The sequence below is a fragment of the Leuresthes tenuis genome, unplaced genomic scaffold, assembly GCF_036924035.1.
Source record: "Leuresthes tenuis unplaced genomic scaffold, fLeuTen1.0.hap1 SCAF_6, whole genome shotgun sequence".
In the NCBI taxonomy this organism is placed as follows: Eukaryota; Metazoa; Chordata; class Actinopteri; order Atheriniformes; family Atherinopsidae; genus Leuresthes; species Leuresthes tenuis.
In genome coordinates, this window is record NW_027325360.1 from 3,613,739 (window position 1) to 3,639,098 (window position 25,360).

The following is a 25,360-nucleotide window of genomic DNA, read 5'->3' on the forward strand; positions in this document are numbered from 1 at the left end:
AACTGAATATATTGAATGAACCTTGAATATATTGAATGAACCTTGAATATATTGAATGAACCTTGAATATATTGAATGAACCTTGAATATATTGAATGAACCTTGAATATATGGAATGAAACTCTGAATATATTGAATGAACCTTGAATATATTGAATGAACCTTGAATATATGGAATGAAACTCTGAATATATTGAATGAACCTTGAATATATTGAATGAACCTTGAATATATTGAATGAAACTCTGAATATATTCAAAGATTAATTTCCTGAACGGCATGCCATAATATATATATATATATGTATGTTTTCTGTTCTGTTTCTTGTTTGATGTTGAAGGCCACAAGCTTAAACACATTGATCAAACAATAATCTGGGCTGGAGTTCGGCTGAAGTTTTGACCTATTTAAGTCTGAGAGGTTTGAAATCTTGACCCTGAGGCTCCATGGACACAGGAGGACACACCAGAATGTTTCTAAATGGTGGGAGTCCTCACAGACTGATGAAGGTTTAAAATATAAAGGCATTTCGTGTAAAAATGCAGCAGAAAGCACGAGGCGTCCATCATAAACATGCTAATTAAAGTCGAGCGTATTAAGAGCCTGACGGCCATCTTTGGACCTGGATTTAGGGAAAGCTTCTCTACTTCAGTCCCATCATTCAGGGAAAAGTGCCGCTGCAGGAAAGAGAAACTGAAATTTAGTTTGATTACTGGATTCAGTCGCTACGATTCAACCAATAATGGCTCAAATAAATTAATTTCTGGCAGAATTAAGTCACATACAACATTAAAACTGTTAGATTAGTTAAACACAAGTATGATATCAGAATATCGTTTGTGTTCCGGTAGAAGAGAAAACTGCCTCGTTTCCTCCTGACTCAGCGTCTTTTTGGTAAAGGAAAATCTTTTTATTCTGCTCCACATGCTTGAGGCTCTTTCTTGGAGAGAATACATACATTTATTGATGGCCCAAAGCAGCAGCCATGTGTCTTCGTGTCCCCACAGCGTTCCCAACAGGACGCCCAGAGGAGGCCTGTCTAACTAGGCCACTGTTTCACATGGAGCGAGAACACGATACTGATAACCGAAGGCCTGAAGCACCAGCTAGACCAGCCAGTTTATTTTAAACATGCAGCCCTGTGCGTGGGTCTTTACCCTCCTAATGTCTTTCTACACTTCCAGGCAAACAGGAAATGGTTTGTACAATTCTAAGGAGCATTAAAGTCAATATTTGCTCAATTCTCCAACACAGCCTGAACCCTCTCAGACAAGCTTTCTGTCATTTATCTTCAGGAATAGTTCTCTCTCAGGTCTTTTCCTCTTTCTTAAGGACATCACTTTCAGATCCTGTTCATCTGCTGTAGATAGTTTTTCTTTTGTCCTCCACTTGTGCAGTTTGCTCAGATAAGAACACACTGCACACCATGCTGAGATATGTATTATCTCCTTAGCTGCAGCGCCCCTCTGAGCAGCTCTCTGTATAAATCCCATATTTGTATGTGCTGCTTCTAAATTCCACTTTTGCATGCATCCGATTTTATAAGGACAGTTCCCATGAGGATCATAAATATTAAAGAAGCCCTGAATGATCTGCAGACTCTTGCTCTTCAGCAGAGAAACAAACACAAGTGCAAAAATAGCTCAAAAGTTGCGGTGAACAGCGGATCTGACCTGGGAGCAGGATCCCTGAGGCGATGCACTCCATGACACGACGCAGGGCTTCGCCGGGGCCCAGTGGCCGGTTACAGGTGGCGATGGCCTTTTCACAGATCAGCTCCAGAGGCTGCAGAGGGTGACCAGATGAGACACCAGATCATGGTGGGCACCGTTCTCTTCCTGGGGCGCAGGGTTTGAACTGCATGGCTCACTTACCCATCCTTTGAGGGGCTGCCACACAGGCAGGCGGTTGCACACGTCTCTGAGGATCCTCAGAACGATGACGCAGGACTTGAGGTCTGTGACCCTGGCCTGCAGGGGCAGATGGACGACATGATGAGCATTTCAAAGTGTGTGTTTGCTGACACTTCCACACCTCTGAGATGTGGGACCAGCGGCATCTTCACAACCCCAAAAGTTTCAATATGCTGCCAACGCCTCGGAGAGAAGGTGAACTTGACTTTTATCTTGGCAACATTAACTGTATCAGATACAGGATGGAATAAATACCACACCTATCTTATGCATAAGCTGCTTTTATTCTAATCTCCCCAACAGAACCCATCCGTACGCCTTTTAGCTGTAAATTCTTCTTCTGAGGGCCATGAATATGTGATCTGTCAGCTCATGTTTATGCACGTACTCCTTTATACACTTTATCAAAGTTCTGCTTCTGTTGTTTTTGAGGAACTTGCTGCTTTCAGAGGGACAGACAAAGACTGGCTCGTCTTTTTTTTTGGATCTCTGTAATTCTTAGATGAACTGTGAGCTGAAATGATTTCATTAATTTTAAGTTTTTAATCCTTTTGGCTAATGTTCACCGTCTCTGTCGAATAAACTAACCTAATCAGATCAGATCAAAGATAAAATTAATCATTTTTCAACCAAAAAGAAACAGAATCGTGAGTTTGCTCTACAGATCTGAACCTGTTATTGTGATGTCCAACATTATGAAAGCAGAACCATTTACTGAGCTGTGTGGTCATCAGCATCATGGACACATTCAGCTGCTATCTGCTTGGTTTCATGTCAGCATGAGCACTGATCTCCCCGTCGTTGACATGGCAACGGGAGACATTAACAACAAAGCGCCGGATCACATCTGGATCTGAAACACCTCCCGATGGGAGGCATCCTGACCAGATGCCCAAGATCTCCTAAACTGGCTCCTTTCCGTGAGAAGTAGCCAGTAGTGTCCAACTACGACAGATCAGTGCAGCTCATCCTAACCTCACTCTTAAACTCCTGCATTACAGGCAGTTGCTGAATATAAAAGATGGACAAAGTCCTCCGCTGTCACAGTGAACGGACTGAAGAATATAAGAACAAGAGTTGGTTAATATCCAGGAGAAGGTGAGATAACTGACGCTTTAATTTGCACCCGAAAGGCTACGCTTTAGAATAAAGGGAAGAACTTAATTCAGGTGAAGACATGGTGGATGAGAGAAAGTGTTGCTCACTGTATCTACAGTTATTACACATTAGTGGAGGTCCTCAGGCGTAGCACCCCCCCCCCCCCCCCGTGTGATGGTGATGAAACAGAATCCGGCTTCACCTTCAGGTCACACTACCCCCTCACTCCCTTCTACTTGGCATTTAGCTCTCTTTCCCTGAGGGAAGCTGCTCACCGCTACACCTGACCTTGACTCTCACCCGCCTCGGTTCAGGCAGGACGACAGAGCAGCAGCTTGCATGTCTGGAACCTGATTGTGTGAAGACACCCTTCGTGACCCCGTATCCGCTGAGGTTACGTCACTCCAGCCAAGCACTTTTTCACGTTTCCTTCTGAGAGAAAGAGTCGAGGAAGAGCTACTCCAGAGGTATTTCTCATAATATAGAGAAAGAATACTGATTGATGCTGTGTGTTAAACACACAACTGTCACTGACCAACATCACTGTATTCTGTGTATAAACTATGAGGAAACTGGTTGTTGCAGTTTTTCACAGGAATCTGTCTCCATTCCTGCTGAAGCCCAGATTCCAGCTGCTCAGCAGTCCCTGGTTGCTGTTGTCTGGTTCTCCTCTTCATGATGCTCCAACATCTGCAGCAGGAGACAGATGTGGACTGCAGGCAGGCAGCCGAGCTCACACACTCTGAGTGTATGAAGCTGCTGGAAGTCCTGCAGAATGAGGTCTGGCATCGTCCTGCTGAAATAACCACAGAAGTCACCTTGATGGCAGCATCTGTCTCTCCAGAACTCCAACATCCAGCTGTGCATCAGTGGTACCTTCACACAGATGAAGCCCTCCATGCCATGGACTCTGATGCAGCCCCAGACCATCACAGACGCTGGCTTTAAACCTTTCTCTGAGAACAGCCTGGATGCTCTTTCTCATCAGTTTTTCCCAGAAGCAGCTGAAACGTGGACTCATCTGCCCACAGAACACGTGTCCACTGTCTTTCTGTCCATCTGAGATGAGCTGGAGTCCAGAGAACTGGGCCGTGGTTCTGCTCAGAGCTGATATATGGCTTCCTCCTGGTGTGATACAGCTTCAGCTCACATTTCTGGATGCAGCCGTGGACTGTGTTGAGTGGAAATGCTTTTCCCAGCTCCTCCTGAGCCCATGTGGCTGTATGGATCATGGTGGCCTGACGGTTTCTCCTGCAGTGCTGCCTGAGGGCTCCGAGCTCATCCAGCAGTGGTTTCTGTCCTTGGACTTTCCACACTGAGATTTCCCCAGACTCCCTGAATCTGTTCATAACTTTCTGCTCTGTAGATACTGAAAGACCAAATCTTTGATGGGTGCTCCTGTTATGTCTAATCCTGACACCCTCACCTGTCACCATCAGCTTGTAGAATCTTCCAGAACGCTGTTACTTGTATTTTCTATAAACATTTCTGATTTTATGTGTTCCTCCCGCTATCTTCTTTGATTTTGTTGCTGGTATAAAGTTCTAGACACAGCCTGTAAAACTGTAATAAGTAAGAAGTGATGTATGAGTTTGGGTTAAAGACAAATACATTTACCATCCTTTCCTTGTCTGTTGAATTCAGGTTTAAGTAGATTAACTGAACTGAAAGATGAAGTTTTTGTTGCATTTTAGATGGTTTCTCTTCTGGAACTGGAATTGTTCCCCTTTAATTGACAACTTAACCTACGTTTACTCCTTTTGTTCATGTTCTGCTTTTTTTTCTTCTAAATCTTTGTGACATCAAGAGAATCAGAAACCAGTGGGGATGTAAAGGCTGAGGTGGTGGAGCTGCACAGTGTTGGTTTTAGCAGAGTGGCGAGGAGTGAAAACGCCGCACGGCTGCATGAAATGAGGCGACGGTTCATTAAAACTGTGCCTTTATATAGCTGATAAAAACGGAGCCAAGGCGCCGTCACGTTTCCTTCAAACCATATTGGCTGCTGCACATGAATTCACACAAAGGTAATTTTCAGAAACACATTTCAGACCGGCTGCCTGAAAGTAAAGAGACGGCGACCCAGCTGTGCTCACCTGGAACCATTTGGCGTGTCGGAGTGCAGCCAGCGCAGCCTGGCACTTCTGCCTGTCCAGGACATCTTCCTCTTCATCCTGCCTCTCCTCATCACCGCCCTTCTCTGGAAGGATGAGACGGGGCAGACTGAATGTGAGCTCCCTGACCTCCGGCTCACACACAGACACACAGGCAGCAGGGTTGGACGGCTAATTATTAGGCAAACCCACTGATCTGACCGAATGAGCTGGGAGGGGGGGAAATTTGAAAGTTTGCGTGGCTTTCTGGGAAAAGAGGGATTGTCATGCACAAGGCAGGATCTTTCATAAGGAGGAACTGGAGTAGATGTGAGTGCATGCGTCTTGCTGCCCGGCCGGAGCTTCACTCTAGATGCAGATCAGTGGCTGAAGGCAATGGATCACGCCCGATTAGTGTGTTATCGCTTACTGCGCAGGACGAAAATGAGAGCATGGCAACAACTCAGGACCCAGATTACAGATCAAAATGTCACTTCAGAAATATTGGCTGAGTGTGGTGACAGGCAGGAGACCCTGGGGGTGAAAAACTGTCCTGCTCTGCAGTTTTCTGGGGCGCCATGCTAGTATTTTCACTCTTGCGGGGCTGGTCAGATGTTTATGTTTGACTGAGACAGTCTCTCCACACCGGGTTCCTGTGGGGAGCGCTCCTGCCATGGCCGAGCCATGGAAGAACGACAGCAGAAGAAGAGTGACAGCAGATGACAACAACAACATAAACATCTGAGAGTGAGAACGCCACCCTGGAAAGAAAGTGAAGGCTGTTTGTTCTCGGGAGCAGCTAAAGGGGAGCCCACTGTGGACAAGCAGACGGACAGAAGGGGAACAGACTGCAGACCACACCGCGGAGCTCTGAGATGAAGGCTCATTTGGACACTTTAAGATGGGAACCAATCTGAAACGCTGCCTTTCCAAGTTGCAATTATTCGATCCTGATTGATGCGTCTTCAGAGTCATTATGGTTCAAAGAGCTCAGAGATGAAATCAGGGCTATTTTCTTCACAGCTGACAGTAATGCTGACAGAGTATCAACAAATTCCCGCTCATGGAGCAGGGAATTACAGCGTGGCCTCCAGTTTCAGATATCTGAGGTATTTAAATGCCACTTTATCGGCCTGCGCTGGACGGGTCAGCAGTAAAAGGAGCCGGCGAGCGGCGAGTGTGTGGTTCAGCAGTCTGTTGCTGGAGAGATCGTAGTGAAAGCTGAACAGGATGGAAGAGGTGGAGGACAAACGAAGGAGCCGACGAGAGACACAGGTTTCATCCTGAGTCACTCCTCCTCCATGACCACGGACTGAGGGCCCTCATGGTCTGCCCCGGGGACTGCTGGGTAATAGGGTCAGAAATGCACCTCTGACAGCTGGTGTTTAGGTGGAGACTTTCCAAAGAAAGGAACATGCAAACTGAGGTGAAGCCCAACAGAAAGCCATGAAAAGAATTTCACTTTGTGACCCATGACCGGTCACATGACCGGTCACAGGAAGGTATGCAGGTGGCTCATAGTGGCCACTAAAGCTGCTGCATGAGGCTGAAATAAATTAAAGAAATTAAAATCCAAATAATGCCAAAAAGGCATGCGATACGAATGATTACTGCTGGCTTTAATGAACCAATTTCACCTTTAAAGTCCAAGTAAAATCAGTTATAAAGTGTGTTATTTTCAAAATTCTGTATTAAGAGTTACATTTTATTTGAAAAAGAAATTACACATTTTTTAAAAGATAACTATTAATATATCAGCAAATCTGTTGATTCAGATGGATCCGTTGGTTAAACCGAGTTACAGCTGGATTAAACCGAGTTATAGCTGGATTAAACCGAATTACAACTAGATTAAACTGAGTTAAAACTAGATTAAACTGAGTTAAAACTAGATTATGCCAAGTTACAGCTAGATTGAATTGAGATACAACTAGATTAAAACGAGTTACAGCTGAATTAAACTGAGTTACAGCTGGATTAAACCGAGTTACAGCTGGATTAAGATGAGTTACAGCTGGATTAAACTGAGTTACGGTTGGATTAAACCGAGTTACGGTTTGATTACACTGTATGTTACATTATGTTAATAATGTTAAATTAGAAGGTTTCAAACAACACAAAAAATGACAGTTTATTGCAGTTTATTTTGCAGCCATCAGAGGCGAGTTTTCATTTGACTTTCTGTTGTCTAAACGAACAACGAGTGAAACTTTAAAAGACTTCGTTCAGTCAGTCGCTATAAAATGACGTATAGTTTGATTTGAAATTAAATGAAAACATGTTCCAGGTGCTTTGTGAACAGAATAAAGAATAAAGAATAACGAGTTATCTTTGAAAACGGAACTAATGTCATAAATTCATCAGAAATGTGCAAATAAAGAACAAAGCTCACATCTACACGGATTTAAACTTTTAAAGCTAACAATCACCTTGAAAAATGAAGCTGGAATCATTGGTTTAGTTTATAATGTGACTTTAAAATGTAAAAGTTAGTGTGTTTCATGTCACTATGACTGAGTCTGTTTGACATTTCGCTGAAATGTTGGGTTAGGTTTCGTTTAAAGATGATTCTCTGCCATTTAAACTCGGACTGACCGGCTGAATTCTCTTTTCTTTTCTGTGCAGATGAGCTTTGATTTCCCCGAAGCAGACCATGAAGGAACCGTCACTCGCAGGTCAAGCCCACATACAGATGAGGACAACCCCCACTAAATACTCCTCGACATCATCATCTTAGGGGAGTTTTAATTAGTGACCAGGACATCAGATTAATTCAGTGAACACCATTTTTCCAACATGAAATTATGGGATGTCAATCTGAGCCAAAACGAATCGTCCAGCCCCAGTAATTACAGCACAGAAGCGCAGTTCTAGACGTGGGCTGCTGGGTAATGTAGTTTTTTGTCCTTTTTGTGCTCGGAAGGAGACATGGACCAGAATTTCATGGTGACCCAGAGAGAAGTCCAGTCAACAGAGGAAAGGGGGGGGAGGGAGGAAGAGGAGCATGTCTGAGGCAGACAGTGAGTGGGTTGGTTTGATAGACTGGTTGGTGGTTGGGGAAGCCCCTTGTACCCGGGGTTTCCTGCTGCTGGGCTGGGGGGGGGGCGCCTCGTCAGCAGCGGAGCCGCAGAGAAGTTGAAATCCACACAGCGAGCCGACCTGCGGAACTACGGCAACAAAACCAACAGTGAGTGAGCAGAGGCCAGCGACAGCAGGGAGACCATAAAAACCAGCAGCCAGAGGGACCAGTTACACAGTTATGGCCCACTCAGCAGAAGAGTAAAAACAGTCCTGAATTATTAAAAACGCTCCCACGAGGCAGCGCACACAGTTGGGTTTTGACAGCATTTTTACAGCAGAATGAGATCAGCTCCGTGAATCCGAGCTCCCGACACCCTCTGACATCTGAGGACGATGTCACAGACTGAAGATTCAGAAATGAGGCCACAACTAGATTTTCTGAGATTATTTCCCATCATGCACCTGGTGGAAATTCTTAACAATGAAGTCGACCAAAAAGCAGCTTTTAGCCACAGCTGATCAGATGTAGAGACATCCGTGTTGAGGATTAAGACGAGTTACAGCTGGATTAAGACGAGTTACAGCTGGATTAAACCGAGTTACAGCTGGATTAAACCGAGTTACAGCTGGATTAAACCGAGTTACAGCTGGATTAAACCGAGTTACAGCTGGATTAAACCGAGTTACAGCTGGATTAAACTGAGTTACAGCTGGATTAAAACCATTTACAACTGGATTAAGACGAGTTACAGCTGGATTAAAACGAGTCACAGCTGGATTAAACCGAGTCACAGCTGGATTAAACCGAGTTACAGCTGGATTAAACCGAGTCACAGCTGGATTAAGACGAGTTACAGCTGGATTAAAACGAGTTACAGCTGGATTAAACCGAGTTACAGCTGGATTAAACCGAGTCACAGCTGGATTAAGACGAGTTACAGCTGGATTAAAACGAGTTACAGCTGGATTAAACCGAGTTACAGCTGGATTAAGACGAGTTACAACTAGATTAAGACGAGTTACAGCTGGATTAAAACGAGTTACAGTTGGATTAAGCTGAGTTACAGTTGGATTAAAACGAGTTACAGTTGGATTAAAACGAGTTACAGCTGGATTAAAACGAGTTACAGCTGGACTAAACCGAGTTACAGCTGGATTAAACCAAGTTACAGCTGGATTAAACCGAGTTACAGCTAGATTAAACCGAGTTACAGCTGGATTAAACCGAGTTACAGTTGGATTAAAACGAGTTACTGTTGGATTAAACCGAGTTACAGCTGGATTAAACCGAGTTACAGCTGGATTAAACCAAGTTACAGCTGGATTAAACCGAGTTACAGCTAGATTAAACCGAGTTACAGCTGGATTAAACCAAGTTACAGCTGGATTAAACCGAGTTACAGCTAGATTAAACCGAGTTACAGCTGGATTAAACCGTGTTACAGCTGGATTAAGACTAGTTACAGCTGGATTAAAACGAGTTACAGCTGGATTAAACCGAGTTACAGCTGGATTAAGACAAGTTACAGCTGGATTAAAACGAGTTACAACTAGATTAAAACGAGTTACAACTAGATTAAGACGAGTTACCATGTTGCCATAATGCAGTTAGTTGCTCCTCCTTTTGTACGGTCCAACTGAACCGTACGTTTTGTTGTCTCGTTGCCATGGTTACTCTCAGCCACAGCCTCCCCTGCTTCCTGTTTAGAAGTGCCAACAGCGCACGTATTGGTTGAAAACGCAGAATGCGTCACTGAGCGACACAATCTGCGGAAAACGAGACTAAAGACTTACGATAATATTAAACATGTTCGATTTTGTCGTAACTCCACGATGTGAGAAAGGTCGCCTTAAAACAGCCAGGAATGAGTTTTATGACCAGTTTACACCAAACGACGAGATCACCGGAGCGCGCTGCACCTCTCTGAAATCCTCCTGATTTCATTCTACATTTTTGAGTCGCTTGAAAAATCGTGTAGTTTATGGTCAGCTTAACTCTTGAAAACTCAAACAGGGGAATTTGATCCGTTATTGTGACACGTTTAAAGCTGATTTAGTAAATTAAAGGAGCAACTGCAGATATAAAAGAAACCGCTGAAGCTAAACGGAGCTCAGGAGAAGCTCAGTAAGGATTTAGTCTGTTGTCCTGACTCCTTGTTATAAGAAATACATCCAGCTGTGTCCAGATGTTTGGAAAAGCAGCCAGTCGTGGAACCAGAACAAAATAAACTTGTTTTACTCAAATTGACTCTTCGGGACTTGTCAAGAAGAGCTGATAAGTTCTGACTTCAAACTTTGAGTTGACACTCATCATCCACGGATCCCTCTAAGCAGCTGTCTGAGAATGAAGCCGACAGGGTGGGGAAGGCAATAAAAAGATATCACAGCTCGTCCAGATTGCAATTTCCACTCCCAGGAACATCATTAAGAGATGGAGGCTGATACAAAATATCAAAGTCGAGATACCATCAGGCAGAGAATGAAAGCCTCCAGATAAAACTGAGACGAGCAAACAGTCAGACAGCAGAGGAGGTTTCGCTGTGCAGCACATCTGCCAACGAGAAGCGATGGAGCCGCCGCATCGAGAGGCACAAACATTTAACGAGGAGGCTGCTACAAATGAGCCTCAGCTGAGTTAACCGAGTCTAACAGTGCGAACCGAGCAACATAAAAGTCAGATCTACCAACCGTTTCCTCGATTTCGTGTTAAATGACTTTTATTCAGGTGTGGATTCAGTGATTTTTACACCTGAGACAGTGAGGGTTTTGTGTAAAACAATCACACAGTGGGAAGTTTTTAAGCTTTAGGTTTGCAGCTGGTAGCTTACAGCTGATTAAATAGATGGAATCATTATTCAGCTTGTTTGGTTATCACTGATATTAACACAAAGCAACTAGAAACAACTAAGAAATCCAATGTTTTCAGAATAAAATGGTTATTTTTTTGCTCAAATCAATTAAAAACATCATCTTTGCATGTGTTTTCTGCACAGTAAAGTCAAATAAAATAAAAGAATAGCAGCTGTTATGTCTCTGAAGACGTCACGGCCTCCTTGACTTTGTTCGGCGTCCAGCTGCTGCTGCTTTTTGGAAGCCGGTCTGCGTCTAAACGCCACGCAGCCATCATGCTTTTCTCTGGTGATGATAGCAGTTTGTCGTGCTGATATTGCAGCACAGCACCACTCTCTGTTCAACGTCTGGTAGCTTAAAGCTAAAATCTCCCCACATAACAGAGGCAGCGTTCTTTTGTGTGGCTTCACCCGGTCCTCGCTGCACGCTGGCGTGCGTGTCATGAGGTCACATGACCCCGTGCCCTTCCCTAAAGGGAGACGGACCGCTCACCTTTTCATTAGCGGCGCCGAAAAAAGGCTAACTGAGCTGTCGTGTCCACAGGCCGACATCACAGCTACTCCCGCTCATTATGGCTTCATCTCAGAAAATTACAACAATCATAATAATTCAGACTAAACGAAATGAAGTGCTTCAGATAAAACCAGATCAGCGAATACATTTGAGAGGCACCGCCACTTTTTGCTGATGTAAAGCAGCACCTGAATATCCACCGGACGGCTTCTTCTTCTGACGTATTGCACCATTCCTGCCGGATTACTTTGAACATCACTGAAATGAGCTGGTGTTAATAAATCTGCTGCAGAACCGACACCTTACACCAAGCTTTTCACAGCTTAGTAAATCAGGCTCTGAATTTCTAATAAGTTTTTTAGATTCAGTAGATTCAGAAGATTTATAACTTTATACACCTGTGATCACATCCAGTCTGGATTATGCTGTCAAAACCCAGCCTGAAGCAGCTTCAGACCTTTGCTCTTTATGTTACTTCATAAATACGATGGTCACTTCTGCTCTTAATTCACTTTGTATAGCAAACACAGATTTCACTGTCCTTGTTGGTGCTGACAGGATGTTGAGCCTGAGGGGGAAAAGTATCCTCTTTAGCTGCTCTTTCCTTCCATTTTTCTACCTTTTGTGATGAATTAACTGCATTTTTTTCCACTTGCAGCTGAACCTACGACGGGTTGCTGATCTTTCACAGTGGATTTTCAGTCCCACTCACCTATCCTTGACTTTTAATTTCATTCAAACGTCGGCTCTTCACCCCGACAGGCTGAAGATTTGAGCTTTTTACTGAACAATTAGAAGAAATACATGTTGTCTGCTTTTTTTGGCATCATCCCTGACATGAATCAGCCCAGTGAATCTTATCAGAGCTGCAGGATGACACAGAGATCTACTTTTTCGTCAGTCCCAACCAAACACCCGCAGCGGAAATCATCCTTCCCCGTCCGTCTGCTGTTTCCATTACACTTGACCCAGATCCATATCATCCCTTCTCCTTTTTCCCCTGTTCACCTCTCAGCTTTCAGCCCTCTTGATGTATCATTCACCCACATTTTCCCCACTCTGTCTCAGTATGTTACCGCCCTCATTCTTCAGCCCTGTACTGTCACATAAAGGTCAAACAACAAAAATAAAAACCGGGGAAGCGTCCTCCAAAGCAGGAGGCACAAAGGAGGAGGGGGGTTAGGGAGGAGGAGGGGGAGGAGTCTATACCTTCTTCTGTGGTGCTGTGTTCCTCCCTCATGGCTAAGGAGGAGAGGGTGATCTTCAGCGTGAGCTGGGGGGCTTTGGTGCTGCAGACCTGGATGGCTGCCTCAGGCACACACGACCGCACTTCATATTTGTCGTCCGTCATCGTCTGCAAAGCAAAGCAGATCACAGATACAATTATATTTATATTATTGTCGTTTTCACAGGCTGAAATGGACCACACAGCAGCTCAGGAGGCCAGGAGCTGAAACTACAGAGTTCATGTCTCGTTTTTGTGTTGAAAGCATTGAAAGGAAACCTGTGGGACTGCAGCCGGACCCCCACTGAGGGAGAATACTGAGACAGACATCTGCTGACATTTACATTCTTATTAATTCACCTACATACCTGCCTTTTTTATTGGCCTGTTTCCTTGTGCTGCTATCATTGAGATATTATGTCTTTTAAATATATGCTGGCAGAAGAAATAACAAAACAAAGCTAAAGAAAAGCCAACATTTCTGACAGTTACGAGCTGCTGTCTGCATGCAGCTTTCCTTTTCATTTCATCCACACTTTACACCCCTGTTGTTCCTGCCAGACAATTCCCAGCATGCCGAACTATTTTGTTTTCCTGAAGACGTGCGCTACCTTCTGCGGCGTGTTTGCAAGTGCTTTCTCTTTATCCCGTCCCTGTAAGAAATGACCCCATCCATCAACCCTCCGCCAGTCAATCTCTTCAGTTTGGCCCAGGAAATGAGAGCTTTAGATGGTTTCCTCCTTGATGATGAAGCACGAACGGCAGCTGTGGCAAGTAATTAACTGAGAGGAGGGCACAGGAAGCCCATTTAGGCTCTGTGAACGGCAGCGCCGCTTTATAAGGGAGCGTTTGTTGGGAAGGAGGTGGGAAAACACTGGAGACGCGTTAGAAAATTATTTGTTCATCTCCGAGTCAAGATGGAACGGCTCATCGGGCTCGGAGAGCTGTTGGGATGCATCGGTTCAGTTGAAATAAAGATAAAGGGGGTCAGGGGTGAGGATGTACCAGTCTGGGCTTTCATCTCAAGGAAACAGAAAGGAAGAGATAAATCAAGTGTGGTCTCAGCAGCCACTTTCCTTTCAGGTCAAACCCACTTCAAGTCGTCTCCTCTTTATCTTCCACTGGCTAAAAATAACCCTTTCATTTGACTTTAGAGAAAAGAAAAGAACATTTTCACCCTCACAGATGCCTTAATGGAGTTGGAGGGACAGAAGAATGTCTTCTGCTGATGTTTTTTTTTCAGAAATGAAGACACTTCATCTTCCATCAAACATTACTGATATCTTTTTAACTGTTTTCATATTTTCATTTAGAGGATTTAATGGCAGCAGCTCCACATTAAAAGCAGTGTGGATGCTTGATCCTGATGTGCCACTGGTGTTTGAATCAATTCTCAAACTTATTCAGTCAACAAATCTGTATTTTACCGAATCTTAAGTCTTTTCTCTTCACTCAGATAAGTTTCCTACAAACCTCTGGTTAATATTTCTCATTTAAATCATGTTTGAAGTCTTGTTGCCTGGTGCAAATCTAAATTTACTGCAGGTTGTTGTTGTAGAGCAAATCGGAATATTTATGAGTCACAAATAATATTTTTCTCTTTCAAAATGATTCAATGATCAACAGTCTGTCAGTTTCCTGAACTAAAGCCTCCAGATCCTGATCAGATTTCAACATTAGGGGCAGCACGGTGTGTATTAATGAGGCCGCATTCCACTTAGAGGAAGTTCTCCTTTTGCACTCGCTCTACAACTAACCAGGATGCACATGTGCAGAAGAGGAAGGCATCCCTTGTTAATACACTGATACACAGTGATGTTGCATATCCTGCAGCCCTGGAATCATCTCCTTTCGTTGTCAAATTTGAGCAGAACCCACAGGTTTTACGTGAGAAAGGAGGTCATGTGTTGCATGAAGATTATGGCATTTATTTTCAGTCTAAATTCAACCAGGAAGGTCCAACTCAGCTGTCCATGACACCAGCCCATCTGGATGTGGTGCCTGGTGTCCATCAGGGATCCAGCACAGGTCCACACACCTGCTCCATCAACACTCTGTCCTTAAAACGTTTGTAAAAGCTTTCTCCAGATGTTTCTTAGCCCGATCTTGACTCTCCATGCTGTGAAGTCATGTTCCAGCCTTCTTAGTGCTCTTTAACACCGGTTTCAGATCATGTTATCAGTGGAAAATAATCGCTTCTTTGCAGCTTCACGTTTAATATTTCTCGAGTATTTTGTCTCAGCAGTTTTTACTGATGCATTTATCTGAAAGGTATTTACAGTTCTGGCCTTTCTGTGTCAGTTAAATCTCTTTTTGGACAGTTTCACAGACGTAAAGAAGTGCCCTGGTATTATTACTTCAATATGAGGTGGTATGAAATGAAGCCACACAAACACAAACACAACACCTGGAAATGAGTGAATAAACGTTGAAGTCAGAATAAGTCAGTGAGCCATTTGTCTGATGAATAAAGCCAGTGAGTTCCTGTTTGAGTGCCTCCACCCCTCAGGATGTCAGCGCTTCTCTTCTCCAACGTCACCAAACAAACCTATCTGTTAGAAAAATTCTCTCAAAATTAGGCTCAGAGTCGCTGGATACGATTAACACAAAACATTTATTTCTTGCAAGAAAGAGACAAATCCGCACAACCTGCCAGGAAGCTGCTCAGAGTTGTCTCCCCGGCAAAATGGTGCTCCAGCTATTTATGTTGTTTATGCTGATCACACAATGTTATGGGAAAAGCTGCTTCTCTCCCCATTCCTTGTTATGGGAAGGAACATAAAAGGTGCTTCTCACCAGTTAATATTATGGGAAAGACTAGTACCAGAGTCAAAACACTTTTGCTTGAATCATAGAAGAGGAAAAGATGGAGGGACTCTCCTGTCATAGTATAACTATATCATTTTTCCAACACTATCCCACATAAAGACCTTCAGACTGCTCTCAGTTTTCCACTGAAGCGCTGTTTTAAAGACCCACAGCTGCCTCCACAGCTTTTTCATGTTTCCTTTTGGATGCAGAGTGCCGAAACCACAGAGCAGAGAAGAGTCTGACAGTACCTGGATCTGCAGGGGGAGGTTAGCGCTGATGGTGTACAGCAGCAGTTTGGTGGGTTTCTCTTTGCACATCAGCACCAGCTCCAGGTCCATGTCGCCTTTGATCAGCAGGCCTTTGGCCACCAGGCCGACACGCGTCACCCCGCACAGCATCGATGTTCCATCAGATCTGAGGGCAGATGGAGGACAGCCAGTCAGATAATCTCAGAGCCCTGCAGAGGGCTTACAGGTGATAACACACTCTGCTGTCAGCGGACAGTGTTTGAACAGCCGAATCCATTTCTACACGTGCAACTATTGATTAGAAACATTTACCAGTTAAAAAAAATAATAAATCAATCTTTGGCTCCATCCTTTCTGCTGTCCCGCTCCCATTTTAAACACATCTGAGCAGAAACCACATGAACAAGCCCTGGAAAAAGGAAAATCATCCTGAAAATGAGCTCAGCATGAGCGGAATGAGAAAAATCCACCCGTGCATCTCCTGTAGAGGTGATGGCTGCCATCTCCCCTGGTCCTTTACCTGCCATCAGCCCCAAATCATCACTGATGGTGGAAATGAGCTCATTTTCTTCAGCCAGTCTTCTTTCTAGGTGTCATTGGACCAAACTGAAGTTCCAGCATCATCTCCTTGGAGATTAATCTCTGAATCTCACTTTCATCCAATCATCCACAGTCCACGGCCCGCTGTGACCTGGTTTCCTTCTCTTTAGGTGTTTCTGATGCTTTACTTTGGCTTTTCTGGATGGAAAACTTTCTTACTAACATCCACTCCTGTTAGACCGGCCTCTGAGTCGATGTGAGTTATTCACTGAAGCTTGAACAATCTTATTTAGTTTTATAGTTTTAATCTACAGATGTGTGTTCTTATTCGTTTAGGCTCTGAGAAAATCTTCATGACATTTAAACCCTTCGTTTCACTCAAATCAAAGTAAAACTTCATAAAATCTGTGGTGCTCAGAGCAGTCGGTCGTTTCCGGTGGAGGAACGTGTTCATTGTTCAACTTTCAGTTTTCCTCCACTGTGCTGGAAGCAAGAACAACTCTCAGGGACACTAAAAAAGCCCAAATGACACAAACAAAGGCGTCAGACGACAAAATGTGCATCACTAAGCTCTTTGCAAATGCAACATCTACTCAAAATGTCTCTTTTGACAGAAATCTTCAGTAATTTGGACTGAAAAAAATATGAAAATGAAAATAATTTATTTTGAACGAAGATCCTTCAGACTAGTTTTTCTGTTCCTAAAGATGCTTCAGGATAAGAAACACTGTGATATTCCTCTTCTTTCACCTTCCAGGAAGATACACAGCAGAACAGGAAAAGGTACAAAATCAGCTGGAACCGTTTATTCCACTTTTATCGAAGCATTTATGTCCAATCATTTATATTTAAAATCCCACCAGATGTCGGAGGACTCACTTCGTCTCAGCAGCATCTTCCTCCGCCGTGTCGCCCTCAGTCTCTTTATTGGAGGAAATCTTCCCTGAGGAGGTTTTGAGGCCATCCATCCAATCAGAGACCTTCTTGAGGGCTCCCTCCACGGTGGACACCAGCGTCTGAATGGCCTCCAGCTCCTCCGGGGCCGGATAGATGCTGGCGTGTTTGGCCATGGCGTGACGGTCGTCGTTCGCAAACGATCGGAACGACCTCTGAGGACGGATCAGGAGAGAAAGAAAAACAAGTCAATTCTTTGGTGTTTTACTCACTTTTCAGCCCATCTGATGGATGAATGACTCAGACGGATCCCAACATGTGGCCTTCACAGCTTGTGAGGTCTGAGATGGTCTGTTTGCTTTACAGTTTTCATTAGTCAGCGTAAAGGTGATGCTGCTATTGATGAAAAAGCCAGTGAGCACTTACTGACTTTACATTATTAAGTACATGAATATGCAGCTTTTACATGGACGACGAAGATAATAAATGACCATCTGCATCCTGGACACACTCAGACAGGCGGTACAGAAGTATTAAAGCAAGAAATAAGGGACTAAACTGCAACATCTTCCCGTGATAATAAAGAATATTCGATTGTTTGACTAAAGAAGAAACAAAGAAAACATTCTTAGTGATAAAGACTGAAACTGAGTAAAATCACAGCATTTTCAGGAGGATTTGGGCCTTTAGAGTTGAAGTGATGGACTTCATATGAAGGCATCAATAAACCCAACTGATGATGTGATGATAAGAGCCCAGGTAAGCTTTTAAATCACTATGTGGCTTTCAGCCTCCCTTACAGGCTGTAGGCAGCCTCTTTAAGCTGTGCTGGTCCAAAAAAAGGAAAAAATGACACTTAACAGTAACACAGCCCATGATGGTGATTTATACTGTATTATGAAGGCGTTAATTTGGCTAAAAGAGACGTGCATAAGTGTCATGTAGCTGAAGTGACATTTTTCTTGACATGCTTGATTATCCAGTTTTCAGAGGGTTTCACGTTCAGCTGCTTTCTATTAACATGTCCCACAAAGCTGCGATGGGTGCCAAGACTTAAAGGTCATTCAGAGCCAACAATCAGAAAACTGGCTTTATGGTTCAAAGAGGGTTTATCATCATTATCATCAAACAAGATCATCAAAGCAGCGCTCACATCAGCTAATTACGCAGAAACCGGCCTGAAAACGACGCCTGAGCTCGCTGGAGGAAGCAGACGGACTCCAAAGCAAACAGCTTTCTTTGAACTGAATCGGTTTTATTTCAGCGCCTGGTGTCGTTTTCCTCAGCGTAAGGCGAGCAGCATCTGGTGCGACACACTTCCGTCACGATCTGCGTCACGACAGCGACACCCGAAGCGACCTGTGCGTGGCCCAGATACCGTCAGCATTCCCAGCATTAACACTCAGAGACGGAGCCCTCCTCTGAGTGGGAGCAAAGTGGGCCGCTGTGGGAAATTAACTCAGAGGTTGCTTCGTCTGCTGGCATCACGGCAGGCTTTCAGTCCAAGGTCAAACTGCTGGCCATCTCAATCATCCCTTCCTTTTCAACTCCCAGCCTCCCCCCCCCCGCTCCTCCCTCTCTCCCCGCCCGCAGCGTGTAAGCGCTGCTCATTACGGTGAGTTATTTATGACGGAGCTTTAATAATTCATGCCCACAGATCTCGGGGGCTTGTGCTGGAGTTGTGAGGGTCATTCATCACGACCGAGCTAATCTCCAGCTGAACTGCCGGGTGCATTCGAAGCTGTGTAACGGCAAGTGTGGGCAATGTCGACAACCATAACCCACAAATGTGCACAGAAAACATTAACAAGATCTAAATGAAAGATTAAGACTCTGACAGCATCCCAGCCCGGCTCATTTCTTTGTTTGTTACCTGCAAGACAGCAGGGAGCTCAGCCTTGAACTGCAATTAGAAGATAATGATGTTCGGCACCTTAATTAATTACATCACACAGCTTGGCCATGGGTGCCATTTGCTTTAATCTGACACACATATCAGAAATAATTCCTGTGACATTTTGTTTTGTCTGCATGAATCCCTCAGGAGGACGAATTATGACACACAGTCTGGTTTATAGCTTCTTAAAGGTGTGAAGCAGCCTTGAGGCCAAAAGACTCACTTACCAGGTCTTAAAATCAAATCAATACAATTAAATGCATTTGAATAATTGGTCAAAGTGTGAGCTCCTCTATAAAAGCAGAAGTTCTGTCAGTTTAACACGATGCCAAGGAGGAAAGACATCAGCAATGATCTTAGAGAAGCAACTGTTGCTGCCCATCAATCTGGGAAGGGTTATAAGGCCATTTCCAAACTATCTGGAGTCCATCATTCTACAGAGAGAAAGATTATTCACAAGTGGAAAACATTCAGGACAGCTGTCAATCTTCCCAGGAGTGGACGTCCCAGCAAGTTCACCCCAAGGTGAAGAAGCCCAGAGCTACATCTCAGACTCTACAGGCCTCAGTTAGCATGTTAAAGGTTAAAGGTCACCCCAAGGTGAAAAAGCCCAGAGCTACATCTCAGACTCTACAGGCCTCAGTTAGCATGTTAAAGGTTAAAGGTCACCCCAAGGTGAAGAAGCCCAGAGCTACATCTCAGACTCTACAGGCCTCAGTTAGCATGTTAAAGGTCAAAGGTCACCCCAAGGTGAAAAAGCCCAGAGCTACATCTCAGACTCTACAGGCCTCAGTTAGCATGTTAAAGGTTAAAGGTCATACATCTCAGACTCTACAGGCCTCAGTTAGCATGTTAAAGGTCAAAGGTCATGACAGCACAGTTAGAAAAAGACTGAACAAGGATGGCTTGTTTGGAAGGGCTGCAGGAGAAAGCCTCTTCTCTCTAAAAAGAACATGGCAGCACAGCTTAGGTTTGCAAAGCTGCATCTGAACAAAGCTCAAGACTTCTGGAACAATGTCCTTTGGACAGACCAGAGCAAAGTGGAGATGTTTGGTCCTAATGCACAGCAGCACGTTTGGAGGAAACCAAACACAGCATTTAGGGGGAGTTAAGTTGTGTGGGTCACCTCACACCCTTAAACGGGCCGATAAGAAAAGAGGTGTCAATTCATGGTTGAAAAGGGAGCCGTTGTATTGTTTTCTGTGGAATTTTGACCAAAGAATGTCACAGAAATTTAATTAAAATCTCAGAACGCGTCTCATTCAACATTATGAGGCTAAATCCTTTTCCATAGAGCTTTAATACTTATTTTCTTTAAAAATTCAACAAAATGAAGACAATATATTCAGTTTTGGTATTTAGATAAATCACAATCCTAACATCATGACTGCAGTGCATTAAGAGAATTTATCTCCTTTACAGTATAGATGAGACAAAATGACCACATTCAGCTCAGTCCATAGCATTTATCATGTGGCTAAAACAGCCTCCAACAGTGAGGACTCTCATTTAGTGGCAGAACAAACGATGATGAAAGGTGGTGGTCGTGTGAGAGGTCTGAGCCCTGCTGGTGTTTGTTTAAAAATCAGCTCATGATGTCTTTAAATGGAAGGAAAAGGCAATTATTTACTTTTACGGTGTACATTTCTGACCAATTAAACACCAGCTTTCACTCGTAAATCAAGTCAGTGATCAGTTATCCTGTGAATATCTGGAGTCTGTTTGTGTCTCAGAGGTACATCAGCAGACATGCACAGGAGGCTCACCATGTCCAGGCAGTGTGGGGGGGTTGTGGGAGGGTCTAGGTGAGGACCAGAGTCCCGTCGCTCGGCCTCTTCATGCAGTCAAACGCCCTCCCGGCCTCTTCACTCTCACTGTGGAGGAAGGAAAACAGGCGACTGAGGAACAAACATAATCTCCACCTTCCTCTGCTTTCCATAAACATTCAGATGACACAAGTTCATGCTTTTGTTGCCTTGGTGATGTAGCTTTAATATTCGCATTTGTACAATTTGTTGCCTGTGATGTGGGTGATCCGGGATTTAAAGCTTACTCTAAGCTGCTCTGAATAAACATCAGCTAAATGCTTCAAATGTGGAGCTGCGTTATGACGGCTAAATCATAATCCCAAATGTCAGATTTACAGCCATTGTGCTTCATCTTTCCCAAATGTTCATCACAAATGTCGGTGACGGCGTTTCTCCACACCTGCACGACTCAAGTTGATATGAAAGAGAAGAAGCAGCAGAGCTGCGGCTCTATGAGGACAAACAGCTGTCAACCATCACTGATTCCCCCAGTCATCAGGAGTTTCCACCAGAGATGCATCGCCTGTCATTTTCTTGACCGATTTCTTTTCTTTTCCACTTAGCTCCAGAAATAACAGCACAAACCCACATTTTCATAGCTTTTATTTGATGGAAAATTCATCCGCCCAAGGACCTCGTCTCTATGTGACCTGGTGACGTTTGCAGGAAGAAGGCCCAATCCTCAGAGATTCCTGCCCTCCACAACGCAGACGACCCAAAGGACCTGTTGCCAACTTCCCTTCCAAAACAACACCTCAGATATACGTCCACAGCCTAAATAATCCCAGCTCCTTCCTCATTATTAGGCAGCGATTTCTACGAACATACGTGGTGTTGTTTAGTGGAGCTGAAACTTCTCAACTGGAAATTTCCAGCCGTACGCTAATTATCATTCAAAGCAGAGTATTTTTTCATCTCTGAATTCGCCTGGAGAGGATCCTTAAATCAATTATAAAGCAGAAAATGTCACAATTTTTCAGCATCCCAAGCAAAGAGGGTTGTTCTGTTTTAGAAACTTCAATTTTGTTGGATTCGGGTTGGATCTGTACCTCCAGGCTAATTAATGCCGTTATTCGGACTGTGTGCCATGAAATAACCAACAGTGGCGTAGAAGTGAATTTAATTATTTTTATGAAATAAAGAAAAATAAAAGTGACACATCCTGTAACTTCTTCCTATTTATTTAATGTGTTGCTCTGCCTCATCAGAACTGGGCTCCAATTTAAGAGGAAAGTTGTTTTTCTTGGTAAAGCCACTTAACTCTGACCGATTAATCATTCAGGCAGAAAAAAGGCTCCTAACTCAAGGGATGAACCAGTGTTGTATCGACACATAACAGACAATTTAGCAAAGAAGCCATTTTAAATTGGATCTTTAGGCACTTTGTTACCAGCAGCCTGTCACAAAGACACATCATTTGTTCCCATTTCTTTAGTTTCATCTATGAAAAACAGCAAAGAAAACACAGTTTGACAGACAGAAAATAGGATTTCTGCAGCAACAAGGTGATTCCCAAAGAGCTATTAGCTGAAAACTTGGCATATCTCAGCATGGTGTGCAGTGTGTCCTTAAAACATTTGAGGAAACTGGACAAGTGGAGGACAAAAGAAGAAGTGTCAGGCCTAAAAAACTATCTACAGCAGATGAACAGGATCTGAAAGTGATGTCCTTAAGAAAGAGGAAAAAATCCAGCTGTGACCTGACAGGACCTGAGAGATGCATCTGGACCTTCAGCTGATCCATCTACTGTTGGCCCAAGCCTCATCAGAAATGGTCTCCATGGAAGGGTGGCTGTCAAGAAGCCGTTCTTAAGGAAGGGAAACAGGGAGAAAAGGCTGAGCTGTGCCAAATGACACAAGAAGTGGACTGAAAATCAGTGGCAACAGGTCTTATGGAGGGATGAATCCTCCCCAGAGCCCGGACCTCAACATTATTGAAGCAGTGTGGGATCATCTGACAGAGAACGGAACAAAAGGCAGCCCACATCCAAAGAAGAGCTTTGGGATGTCCTTCAAGAAGCCTGGAGAACTATTCCTGAAGACTCCTTAAAGAAATGACAGAAAGCTTGTCTCAGAGGGTTCAGGCTGTGTTGGAGAATAAAGGAGCTCAGACCAGATATTCACTTTAAAGCTGCTCAGAACTGAACAAAGTCAGTTTTGTTGTCTTACTGTATTTACAGGAAAGATTTTACCCTAAAAACACAATAATGTAAGACAGCATAATTAAGTTATTCATTGTTCTACTGGAATCATTTCCTCCGAAGATGGAGGATCCATCTGATGTTTTCAGAGAAAAAAATGGACATAAATGTTCATTTAATTGTTCTGTCCTTAAGTGACGTCCTTAAGAAAGAGGAAAAAAAACAAGCAACATACCTTAAAATAATTAATTTAAATTAATAATCAAATATTTCCCATTGTCCTGCCAATATATGAAGAAATTAAGGATGATCCAGACTTCTGCAAAGTGCTGCAACTCCACACACTTTCAAGTGTCCAACTGGATTTGTAACCATGGGTCACATCAAAGTCCTCAGTAAGTAATTTCATTACGAGTGTGACAGATCTCATGGTTTGTTACGTTTAATGTAGTAGAAAATAAACCGTCCATTAACAAAGCGCCGTCTTTGTTTCCCAGGGCACTTTGCTTCTGCTGCTGTGAAATTGTTTTAATGTAATCTGACCACCAACTCACATTAATTAAATTACTCTGAATATTTTCTCACCGTTAAATGCATTAGATGAAGCTGCAGTGTCTGCCCACGCGGTCAAATGCTAATGAAAAGTGAGCGGGAGCGTGTGATGTGGTCTCGCCGCTGCTGCAGAACATCCCGGGGAGGAACAGGTGAGTCGAGCTGAGCCTCAATTAGATCCCCGTCACCTTGACCTTGTTCTCAGTAACGAAACAGAGCAGGCTGCAGCTCTGCCTCCACTGACGTTTAAGTCTTTTAACATCCACTCAGAGTGCAGCCGTGTGAAATGTAGATCAATAGGACACAATAACAAGATGAGCTTCTTGCCTTTTACCACCGTGGCCCAGCTCCCTCTAAGCTTCAGAGCTAAAAGTCCACAAACAGCACAACTTCAAAGCTTCTAAACTGCTCAATAATGAAGGCCGTTGCTTCGTGCGAGAGACCGGGAAGGCAACGCATGAATGCTAACGAGCCGCCTTCTCACACTGAGAGAAGACAGAGCTGCTTCTCTGCCACAGGATGAATCACCTCTCTGCCCCACATTTCTGCTGCAGCTCTACTCTAACCTGGCTCTCCGGTAGGAAAATGAGACCAGACTGACCGCCAAAGACAGATTACTGAGAGGGGAGAAAGATGGAGGTTTGGTAAAAATGATGAGGAGATTGATACAATGTGTGAACTGTGGCGTTTGGTCGGGAACGCAACAAAGGTATCACCCTAAAACAGGTGTCAAATGCACCTTCTGAGGGTTGAAGATGATGAGCATTCTCAGGGATGGCCTTCAGAGGATAAGATATAGAGATACAGGTGGTGACCCTGAACGTACAGGTGGTGACCATGAAGGTGCAGGTGGTGAACCTGAAGGTACAGGTGGTGACTGTGAAGGTACAGGTGGTGAACCTGAAGGTACAGGTGGTGACTGTAAAGGTACAGGTGGTGACCGCAAAGGTACAGGTGGTGACCCTGAAGGTGCAGGTGGTGACCCTGAAGGTACAGGTGGTGACCCTGAAGGTACAGGTGGTGACTATGAAGGTACAGGTGGTGACCCTGAAGGTACAGGTGGTGACTATGAAGGTACAGGTGGTGACCCTGAAGGTACAGGTGGTGACCCTAAAGGTACAGGTGGTGACCCTGAAGGTACAGGTGGTGACCCTGAAGGTACAGATGGTGACCCTGAAGGTACAGGTGGTGACTGTGAAGGTACAGGTGGTGACCCTGAAGGTACAGGTGGTGACCATGAAGGTACAGGTGGTGACCCTGAAGGTACAGGTGGTGACTCTGAAGGTACAGGTGGTGACCCTGAAGGTACAGGTGGTGACCGTGAAGGTACAGGTGGTGACCCTGAAGGTACAGGTGGTGACTCTGAAGGTACAGGTGGTGACCCTGAAGGTACAGGTGGTGACCCTGAAGGTACAGATGGTGACCCTGAAGGTACAGATGGTGACCCTGAAGGTACAGGTGGTGACACTGAAGGTACAGGTGGTGACTGTGAAGGTACAGGTGGTGACCCTGAAGGTACAGGTGGTGACCCTGAAGGTACAGATGGTGACCCTGAAGGTACAGGTGGTGACTCTGAAGGTACAGGTGGTGACCCTGAAGGTACAGATGGTGACCCTGAAGGTGCAGGTGGTGACACTGAAAGTACAGATGGTGACCCTGAAGGTACAGGTGGTGACCCTGAAGGTACAGGTGGTGACCCTGAAGGTACAGGTGGTGAATAATCCCGCAACAGAACATTTCACAATAACAAAACCAGAATA

The 25,360-nt window shown here is 44.2% G+C and overlaps 1 protein-coding gene across 2 annotated transcripts in view; it reads right to left on the reverse strand.

Moving 5' to 3' along the window:
* The window catches only part of LOC140309402 (spermatid perinuclear RNA-binding protein-like), a 72,034-nt gene that overhangs the window by 20,967 nt on the left and 25,707 nt on the right, over positions 1-25,360 (reverse strand). For both annotated transcript variants that reach the window (XM_072387246.1, XM_072387245.1), the window contains exons 2-8: positions 20,867-20,974; positions 17,189-17,418; positions 15,770-15,935; positions 12,695-12,839; positions 5,105-5,208; positions 1,875-1,970; positions 1,674-1,785 (exon numbers count right to left, since the gene is read on the reverse strand). In XM_072387246.1, the coding sequence (XP_072243347.1) occupies positions 1,674-1,785; positions 1,875-1,970; positions 5,105-5,208; positions 12,695-12,839; positions 15,770-15,935; positions 17,189-17,418; positions 20,867-20,869 (856 nt within the window). In that variant the 5' untranslated portion in view covers positions 20,870-20,974. The remainder of the gene's footprint in view (positions 1-1,673; positions 1,786-1,874; positions 1,971-5,104; positions 5,209-12,694; positions 12,840-15,769; positions 15,936-17,188; positions 17,419-20,866; positions 20,975-25,360) is intronic.